This window comes from Lolium perenne, chromosome 2, assembly GCF_019359855.2.
Source record: "Lolium perenne isolate Kyuss_39 chromosome 2, Kyuss_2.0, whole genome shotgun sequence".
NCBI lineage: Eukaryota > Viridiplantae > Streptophyta > Magnoliopsida > Poales > Poaceae > Lolium > Lolium perenne.
This window is the reverse complement of record NC_067245.2, coordinates 307,522,609-307,533,167: the sequence shown is the minus strand read 5'-3', so window position 1 is coordinate 307,533,167 and position 10,559 is coordinate 307,522,609. Positions and strand designations below refer to the sequence as shown.

The window sequence follows — 10,559 nt, the reverse complement described above, 5'->3', positions numbered from 1 at the left end:
TCTTATTGTGGTTGTCATCAATTACCAAAATGGGGGGGGGGGATTGTAAGGGTATATTGCCCCTATGTGTGGTTTTGGTAATTAATGACAACCCCTATGGACTAATGTTTTCATTGAGTTTATATGAAGGAATATTCCATAGGTACTTCTTGTATTCCATGTGTTGGATTCAAGTATGGATGCCATGAAGATAAAGATACACCTTGTGTATTGGCATCAAGATCATCGATTTGAAGATCTATATGTGATATGATCAAGAAGAAGAAATGAAGAAGGAGTTCTTGTGTGGAACTCAATATTAGTCATGCTCTATCTTATGTGATAAGCAACGGATAATCAAGATCTTGAGAGCTTGATTCCAAGTGAAGAATTCTTTATATACACCTCAAGATATTATGATAGAGTATGAGAAGATACAAGGTTGAGTTGGGCAAGTTCAAGATGAGCATCTCAAGTGGATCACATGCTTGAAGCTTGCCGTCCATTTGGTGATAATGGACATGTGAAGATGTGCATCAATGAAGCCTTCCCATCATGGTGTATGGGGGAGCATTTGTGAGTCTTCACGAAGCAACGTTGATCAAGTTGAGGCATTCCGGTTTGAGTAGAGCTTGAAGAGCTATCATCAAGATCAAGCGGGATGCGTAAGAAAAATGTATGGCCTTGATAGGTTTTACTATTACCGGTCTCAAGGTGGTTGATGGGAGACCGGATTATAGGATAGATAGTCGCACTATTAAGAGGGGCTTTCGGTTGGGTAACTTGATCGCATCGTCTTAGAGAGATCAAACCTTTGCATACTTTGCATACCCCTATTGCTTCTTAGTGTTTCTCTGTGAGAGGTTCTTGAGCTTGTTGCTAGCTTTACAACAAGCCCAAGTTCATCGAAAACGGAATCCGCATGCATCTTCTATTATGTTTTCGAGTTTGGACGTCTTCACCGTTTCTTGACGGTGGGAGACTTCCTCTCTAAAATCATCTAAAAATATCCTGTGAGGAGTCTCCATATTTCCAGTCATATGGATTATCATCTATATCTTATATCCAATGTTCCTCCTTGCGGTAACTTATACTTCAACTCTTCATATTTATTGTAATATAATGGAGGAAAAATAGTTCGGATTTTTTTCGTGCAAATTTAAATTTTAAATTATTTAAAATCCAAAATAAATTCTTGAAATACATATGTAGATAATAACATAAAAAATCCAAAATATTTTTCTCTTATTTCAATTGTTATGTTTAAGTGATCTGCAAATTTTTGAGTTCAAACAATGTGTGGTGTGAGAGATACAAAAATAAGAAATTGTTTGAGAGGGAAACAAAAGGAACTTGCACGAATCTTGATGCAGCACAAACGGTGTAGATACGGGTGCTCACCAAGCTCCTGCTCTGAAAGTCCACTCTCGGTTGGATATCGTTCACACCTTACACTTGCTGATGGAGATGAGACTCTCCCTGTATGGAACAACGTGGTGTTCATAGTCCATAGGCTCGTCTTGTCCATATCCTCTTCCAGGTCTAGCACTTCCTCCACACCTGGGCTCGTCTCGTTGTACCAGCATAGCTTCTGGCCGATGCCGGACACCATCACCAGCATCCGACCCCCGGTGGCCCAAAGGGGCAAGAAGCCGTAGCACGCGGAGCCCTTGCCGTATCGTGGTCCTGGATGGACACGGCAGCGCAGCGACCACTGCGCCGCTGGGAGCGTCCCATCTTCATGGAGCTGCCACACATCTAAGGTTGTGAACGAGGCACCGTAGTTCTGCGAGATGGCAGAGGTGGGGGTGGGCAGGAGGGCATGGAATCAAGTGGAACGTCCTGTCACGCAAGCTGAACCGTAGCAGTGGGCTTGACCGAGAATCTTGGGCGGCCGCAGGTTCGCACACCCTGTAGAAGGCTTCTCCCGTGTAGACCGGCGGCATGCCGCCGATGGCTTGCGGTGGGTCCACGGTGAGCTCCCAGGAGTCGCCCCCGAGCGTGAAGACCTCGTGCCCGATGTCGTAGTCAAACTGCGAGCTTAACTTGCCGTAGCCCCGCCGCCGGTAGAAGTACCTGGAGACGACGTACTGGTTGCGGCACCGGTCGAAACCGATCACTGCCGATGGATAGTTCTGGTAGTTCACGTCCGGGCTGCCGGGCGGCAGCGCGACGAGCTCCCTGGTGGCCGGGTTACACACGAATATCCGGTTGGTGGTGGTCGCGATGGCGACCAGGCCATCGCAGTGCGTGGTGTGGATCCCCTTGGTACCTCCCGGGCACGCGGCCTTTTCGAGCAGCAGCTCTGCCCTGGCCTCGAAGCCGCCGGCTGTCTGTCCCGGCCGCAGGCAGTAGAAGGTGATGTCCTCGGAGAGCTCGTCGATGGAATACTTCCACGGGGTGACGAGGATGGACGGCGGAGCCGCGCGGGAGAAGTCGCGGTGGCGGTGTACGAAGGCGGCGTCCTCGATGCGGGCGCGCCAGGAGCGGCAGACGCGTTTGAAGCGCACGAGGCGATTCACGGGGAGCCGCACCAGGACTTCCATGAAAAGTAGGTCGTCCGGGAGGGCGACGTGGCCGGCCAGAGGATGATCCATCTTAGTATGCCTTCCTAGATGGCTGGCGTGTATATATTGCTCGAAAGCATGTTAGCAATTTCAATCTTGTCTTAACGTGGTAAGAGTTAGCATATAAGCAGATTCATTAGGCAAGTATACGTACGTCGTGTACATGCCATGGAGTCGTAGGTGTCTTTGTACTAGACTAGATCGTGTGCTGGTTCTAGTAGGTTTCGTGGTTTGGTTAGTTTGCTTAGTTTTCTACTAGCGTTTTCCCCGGAGTCAGGTTAGGACTAGCTAGCCTCTCGTCACGTCCGCGTGTAGAGAGTACTACCGTAGTACGCGTTCGTTTCTAAGTAGTGTCTTGGTCGTGTTCGAGTAAGTCTAGGTTTGAGTCGGCTATGCATTTGCCTGAACTCCTGTATATATGCACACCTGGTTACGTGAGTTGTAACACCGAGAAAACATAAAAGGAAAATAAAAAAGAAAAAAATTAGAGGGTGTGATATGCATCCTGGGCAATAAGTTTTGCCTTCTGGTGTGTTTGTATAATTTGACTTGATATATCCATGGGCAAATCCCGACATTGGTATCAGAGCGAGGTTCGAGATTTGAAGCCACACTTGCTCCGGGGAGGCGATCCATACCAACGTCTCGGGGCGGGTGGTCGTCGCTCAGTGGAGCAACAAGGAGGAGACGACGGGGTGTTGTCGTCGACAAGGCAGTGGATGTGGGCGATCGTTGATATGGAAGGTGGTGCCGAGGTGCGGTGTCGGGAGTCTCGTCAAGTTCGTCTCGGGAGAGTCCAGGACTCATAGGCGTGCAAGTTGGCACATTGAGTTGGCGTCGTGTCTCTGAGTCGTGGTTGCGTCTATGTGTTTATCTCATAGGGTTTGTCCAGTTGTCCTTGTGGGGCATCCTGGTTGCGGCCAGCGTGGGTTCGGTGCTATGCCGAAGGCAGACGGTGGCAGGAAAAATTACCGTAAAGCGAGGATGTGTGCCACCAATAGATGGAGAAACTACTGTGCACAAGTACAAGAGGACTATGGCGCGAACCGAGTGTAAGGATCGCAATAGCGCTAGCACATATGTGTGAACCAACTGCGGGATACCGATCATTGGTGGCGGCAGTACACGAGGTGTACTGAGTATTTTCTGTGTGAGCATACTATCTGTACAAGTATGACAATGAAGACAATGAAGATGTGGCATGAACGCCACGAGTCAAGACGGAGAGGAGCACGACGATATGACAAGATTAAAGGAAGATTGTTAGCAATATTTTTTCCTAAATACTTCCATTTCTTCACAAAACAAATAAAGAACGAGATTTGTAGCTCGGTTCAGGTCATAGATAGCTAACTTTCAGCAATCACCAGTATAGTATATGCAACCAATGAGGTGTTCGGTTAAGTCTACCATATATTTGTGATGAGCTTGTTCTCGTGCTAGTATAGATCTGGTCTTTTAAGGCCCTCTATGGCAACAAAAGATTTTTTTCGTGTGTGGTATGAAACAACGGTGACGCCCAATAATTTAAATTGCGTGCGTGCTATTTAGGAAGTCCCATGTGCGGGTACAACACACACAGAAGTGCTTTCAAGGCTAGTTTCAAAATAAGAGTCAGCGATAAACTCGTACCATCGTGTAAATATTTTGCGACATTTCCTTTAATTCCATCATCTTATTTTCTTTTCCTCATCCCAAATGGAAATAAATAAAATTCATGTGTACTACTAAACCGAGTAGCCTCTTTGTCTTCCTCCCACGTGCCACATATGCATCACCGACGACTCCGTTTCCTCGGCTGCTCTACGTAGAGCCCCGCCCCGCCGCCCTCTTGGCACACACCACTAATCGGTAGACTCACATCACTTCGACATGCTTCATATCAAGAACATCGTTTGCCTCTTTTGCGTCTGGCAGTGCCCACCGGCGCAACATCGCAGTGTCGAGCAGGCACCTCCGGGGACGGAGGAGGGACGACAAGCATCTCCTGTCACGGACGAGGATAAGTCCCACCCCGCATACTGACCTCAAAGCCAGCTCCTCACTCCGTCTATTCCTCCATCGATGATGAAGGCGAAAGGAAATTGGAGGATGACGAAGACGCATCATGGAGGAAGACAAGTCGCCGTAGTTCAAATGGTGGGAGCTGGCTTAGTGGCGGTATGAGGACGAGGTGGAGGAGATGCTAGAGGAGCAGGAGGTGCTGTTGGCAATGGCGGCGCTTCCAACGATGCAGATGCCTCTATGTCCGGTGTAGAGGTTGTCCACCGGAAATGACGATATCATCGGCATCTCCGATGACAATGCAAAAGGTCTTAATTCTCCTAATTACCATTATTAAAGTATACTTACATGAAATCTATTAATGAAAGTAAGAATGATTTTAAGAATGTTTGGGTTGACTAAATGCGAGGGAACTAGAGATTCCAACAGAAGGGTGGATTGTGAAGGTTTTAAGATTAAACTGCAATATGCTAAAGAGTTCTCACGAAGGTGTGGATACACCACTAGCAAGGTATTAATAATAATTATGATAATCTATCCCTTCCTTCATGTGTATGCATGGGGTTGAGTTTCATAACTGGATGAGTACGGACCAGCCATAAACTCCTCATCCCCCACAACCACCATAGAGATTGATAGTCAGCCACTTCAATACGATTATAATTAAGGGTTTCCCCGTGGTAATGGATAGGTTTAGTGAGTCTCCTCATACCCTCCTTGGATAGATAAAATGAAGATAAGATGTGACATGTCACTTAGCACCTTCAACAACACCCTCTAGCCAAGAGTAATCACCTCTCTCGCCCCGAAGGCAAATCTTGCGTTGTCGACTTCACACAAGATCAAGAGAGACAACTAATACATACAATCATAAATTAAGGAATGGATCATCTTTATTTCATGTCATAATATTTCTAGGGTTTCTCAATCTTCCCAAGAAAAGGGCAAACTACTCACTCATGGAGGTAATCAACATCATAATAATAATATGCATGTTACATAAATGGATGGATGAATACTTCTGAAAATTCACAATGATCTAGGGATTACAACAAGACTGGGGTGAAGAGATGTGGATGTTGATGACAACGGTGGTGATAACGATGGTGGTGATGAATATGATGCTTGAAACTCCAAGGACATTTGTAGTTGCATGGATCGATGCCCTCTGCTAGTTCCTGTAGGGATTCGTAGCATAGAAAACAAAAAATTTCCTAAGCAACAACGAATAAACCACCAAGATATAATCTAGGAGATGCATGTAACGATGCGATAACATGCAACAATGCGATAACTTGATTTGTGTACCATTGCAAATCGGGTGCAGAAGCTTAACGGCTGGTGTCGATGCAGACGATAACGATCCGTTCAATCTTGGCGATCCAACTCGATCAACTATGTCGCTTGTGCGCCAGCTCCGAGGTGATGCACATGTACGGCTTGATAACATCGACTCCTTCTTGTTCCAGCAAGTTGGATTCGAGGTAGAGAGATTGCTCTGGCATCACGACGGTGTGACGACGAACTTGGTGCAAATCCGGCAGGAATTCGCCCGGACTATCTTTTCGGAGTTCGCTGGAATTAGGGTTCCGGCGAGATCCCGACGATCACCGGCCGAGGTCCGAGGACCAATGGAGGTAAACGACAGAGGGCGGAGGAGGACCCTAACGAGGACGGGCGATGGAAGACAACGGAGGAGGCCGGAGGAGGACCCTAACGAGGACGGGCGATGGAAGACAACGGAGGAGGGCGGTGGCGGCTTGGTGGCGGCGCTGGGCGTGGGGAGCTCGGGGCTGCGTGGCTCTTGTGGAGTTGTGATGTTGTGGCCAGCCCTGGGGCTCCAATATATAAAGGCTCAGACCCAAGAGACCGTAAGGTCTCCAAATCCTAAGTGGACTCTCGGTCAAACCTTATCAAACTCATATTGGAACAAAATAAGAAAATCCCCAAGTGAATTGGAATATGAAAAGGGAAACTCCTCCCTCCCACTTCCAAACTGAGTGGAGGGAGGACTTCCCTCTCCCACTCGGCCACGGCGGCCAGCTGGCCAGCTGGGCTACTTGGGGCTTGGGTGGGGCCCACCCGTCCATAGGCTAGGTGGGTTCCCCCCTTTCGGAACTTTCCGGTACAACCGAAAAATCCGAAACTTTCTGGAACCATTCTGGTACTTTCCATATATGTTCCTATAGGTTTGTCGCCCCTCCGAATCCATCTGGGACACCGAAGACACTGCACTTGATATCTCTCTATCCCTAGCGGTGTCAAATCTTAAGTGTGTGACCCTACAAGTTTGTGATTATGCAGACATGACTACGTCTCTAGCCGATGGTTAATAGATGAATCTGGAGATCCATATTAAACCCCGCATATTCAACGATAATCTTATCGAGTGAACCACTTATGTCATTCATATTTAATTCTCCTATCCTGATATATCTTAGTTACTCGAGATTTGATCATTGGTACCTTCATACCTTGTTACCGGTAAGTACTCTTTTCTCGTCGTAATAGTGCATCCTCATGTGACCTAGTCACGTGCTTGCAAGTTATTGAGTGCGTATTACCAAGAGGACCTAGAGAATATCTTTCCGTTACTTGGATGGGAAAATCCCACTCTTGATAACATACAACCAAACAAGTATCTTATGGAACACATGCAAGATAGCTTTATAATCACCCAATTATGAACTGATATTTGCAACAAGCTATGCATTCTTCCAATACCCGGGAGTTGTATAATCTCGTGGTCAAAAAAATAGTATAGATGACAACGGGAAAGGTTCGCAATTAGAACTATGTAACACTATCAATTTCTACACTTTGATTAGGTCAAGTCCATCAATAATATGACCTCGCTAATAAGTGACACTATATGCATGGCTATGGAAACCAATAACCAACACTTATTTCACGAACTAGTATAGAGGCATACTAGGGACACATTGTGTTCATATTCCTCACATGTATTATGTTTCCAGATAATACAAAAGGCATGGTGTATAAACATTATCATGAATATGGATTGGTTATAATAAACATTCCTTTATTATTTCCTCTTGGGCACCAAATCCCTTCAAATCCCCCTCTGGATCCCTCCCGGAGGTCAGGTTTTCACAACTTCTAGTGTTTATGTGTGTTCGATCTCTGATCTTTCTGCAACGGGTGAATGTATTTCACGAAGCGAATCCACCGACACTTGATATAGGCATCGATACGGGCGGGTCATGTCCGTATAGTTGCTTGTTAAAGTCCCCCGTGCTTGTTTCCTTGATGACTTTTCAACCTAGACGCATAAATAAATGTTCAAAACACTTATGCGGCTTCAGTTTCACGATTTTATCTTCAGAAATAATGTCTTCAAAAGGCATTTCCGTTGATCCTCAAGATTTCGCGATCCTGGCGAAACAAGCATAGAAAGGTGCACACAGCTGCGATAAAATATGAAAATCCTTATGTAACTAGTGCAAACACTATAAGGTAAAAATGCTGCAATTTGAACTCATCAATGCCACCTGATAGAGAGATTGGTTCAGAACACTCCCGCCAAAGATTTTCCCTTTTAGCGCTAAATAGAATCTCCACCTAATAGCTTGCTAAATCACTCTAAAACACTAAATCGGACTAAAAAATATCGCTATTTCTCCCGCTAAGCCCAAATATTTTCACATTTAGATTTGAAAGTTAGAAATGGGTATGTAATATGCATTTATGCACTACTATTATACTACAATCATTATTATTGTTTGGTACAAGTTTGTACCATTGAATTTCTTGTCATATTTATAGATTATATGAACATTTGATGCCTATTTTTTCTAGGAGTTTTCTTGTTTTGTAGAAAACACTAAATAGTTTAGCTTCGCTATAGCTTTCTTAGCGCTTGGAAATAGTCGCCGCTAAGACGCATATCCTGCTATTTTTAACTTTGGAAACTACAACCAAGGTCGATCCTACGCAAAACAGAGGGAAAAAACAATGAAGGAAAGGCCGGTACTGGTTCAATGATAACCGACGTCACTCGGAAAACCACAACCAGCCAACACCATGGTTCAACCATGGCAGATCACCACCACCACAGTCCACATGACCTGATGAGGCAAAACAAGAGATGATGCCATTCTAGAAGCCAAATCAAAGCACTAAATTGGGAGTGAGTCGTGATGCGGGGAATCATGCTTCGTAGCCAGGAGTGTGGGCTTCTTGAGCAGTTGATTGCTAGCCACACATGACTACATGAGGTGTAGAAATTGGTGTAGGAAGTGGTAAATAAAACTCAGGACTACTTATTTATAATGTAGTTGTTGTGAACCCTTATTCACCACCACCTTGTGTTGTTCTGATTTATTCTATCAGAGGAGTAATATCACCCGATGTTATAGCCATTTTTTTGCACGAATAATTATATTCAATTGTGATTGTTTAAGCCATTCCAATGCAATTGGGTTTCTTGTGTCACTTTGATCTCGGTCACTACGGGAAAGACAGGCGCTGCCGTGCGGCCGATCGCACGGCAAAGAGCCTATTTTGCACGGCAAAGGCTTTGCCGTGCGTCAACGCACGGCAACGTCTGCACGGCATAGTCTCCGACGGCAAAGACAACATTGCCGTGCGCATGACCAACATGCACGGCAAAGCGCTTTTCCGTGCGCGCGTTGCGTTGCCGTGCGATCGGCCGCTTTGCCGTGCGAGCCATCGTTGCCGTGCGTGCGCCTCGTTGCCGTGCGGCTGTTCTTTGCCGTGCGGCAGATTCTTTACCGTGCGGCCACCCTTTGCCGTGCGGCCACCCTTTGCCGAGGAGGGGGAGAACGACCGCCGGAGCACCGGAACCCCACCAAACCTTGCATGTGGACCTATGCTATGTGTCAAAGTGTGATGCAAGGTCTAATGGTGCAAAAGTAGCTCCCCTAAACCCTAAACCCTAAACTGGGGAGGCTTCGAGCCCTAAACCCCTCTAAATCCCTAAACCACGACGCCGGAGCTGCAGAACCATGCATCATAAACCCTAACCCTAACCCTAAACCCTAAACCTATACCTAACCATAAATACTTACCCTTTAACCTAAACCCTAGCCCTAGCCCCTAAACCCTAGCCCTAACCCTACACCTAACCCTAACCAGTAGATCAGGCACACCGTCGATCGTGTGATAATGGCTCTAGCTGCGGGTATATGTGCCAAAGGGTCCCAATCTTTGGTTCTCCATGTGTATATGTACTAAACAAACCTAAAAGAATGAAAAGTTACATTGGTGCACCCTCGCGCGGAGAAATCTAGGGGGGTAGACCCGCCGGGGCACACGTTCCGCTGTTTTGGGGGGAGGAGGGGGAGAACGACCGCCGGAGCACCGGAACCCCACCAAACCTTGCATGTGGACCTATGCTATGTGACAAAGTGTGATGCAAGGTCTAATGGTGCAAAAGTAGCTCCCCTAAACCCTAAACCCTAAACTGGGGAGGCTTCGAGCCCTAAACCCCTCTAAATCCCTAAACCACGACGCCGGAGCTGCAGAACCATGCATCATAAACCCTAACCCTAACCCTAAACCCTAAACCTATACCTAACCATAAATACTTACCCTTTAACCTAAACCCTAGCCCTAGCCCCTAAACCCTAGCCCTAACCCTACACCTAACCCGAACCAGTAGATCAGGCAAACCGTCGATCGTGTGATAATGGCTCTAGCTGCGGGTATATGTGCCAAAGGGTCCCAATCTTTGGTTCTCCATGTGTATATGTACTAAACAAACCTAAAAGAATGAAAAGTTACATTGGTGCACCCTCGCGCGGAGAAATCTAGGGGGGTAGACCCGCCGGGGCACACGTTCGCATTGTTTTGGGGGGAGGAGGGGGAGAACGACCGCCGGAGCACCGGAACCCCACCAAACCTTGCATGTGGACCTATGCTATGTGACAAAGTGTGATGCAAGGTCTAATGGTGCAAAAGTAGCTCCCCGGTGTGTGACCTTCCTCACATTTGGGCGATAACACTTAGCAGATTTTCCGAAGCGCG

At 46.7% G+C, this 10,559-nt stretch overlaps 1 protein-coding gene across 1 annotated transcript; it reads right to left on the bottom strand.

Annotated features, from left to right (window-relative positions):
- Positions 1-1,229: 1,229 nt before the first annotated feature.
- Positions 1,230-2,576, bottom strand: LOC127329626 (F-box protein At3g22350-like). The gene is made up of 3 exons (XM_071825761.1): positions 1,890-2,576; positions 1,371-1,765; positions 1,230-1,251 (listed from the first exon to the last, which is right to left on the bottom strand). Exons 1-3 carry the CDS (start codon positions 2,574-2,576, stop codon positions 1,230-1,232), a joined length of 1,104 nt encoding a protein of 367 aa, XP_071681862.1.
- Positions 2,577-10,559: the final 7,983 nt, after the last annotated feature.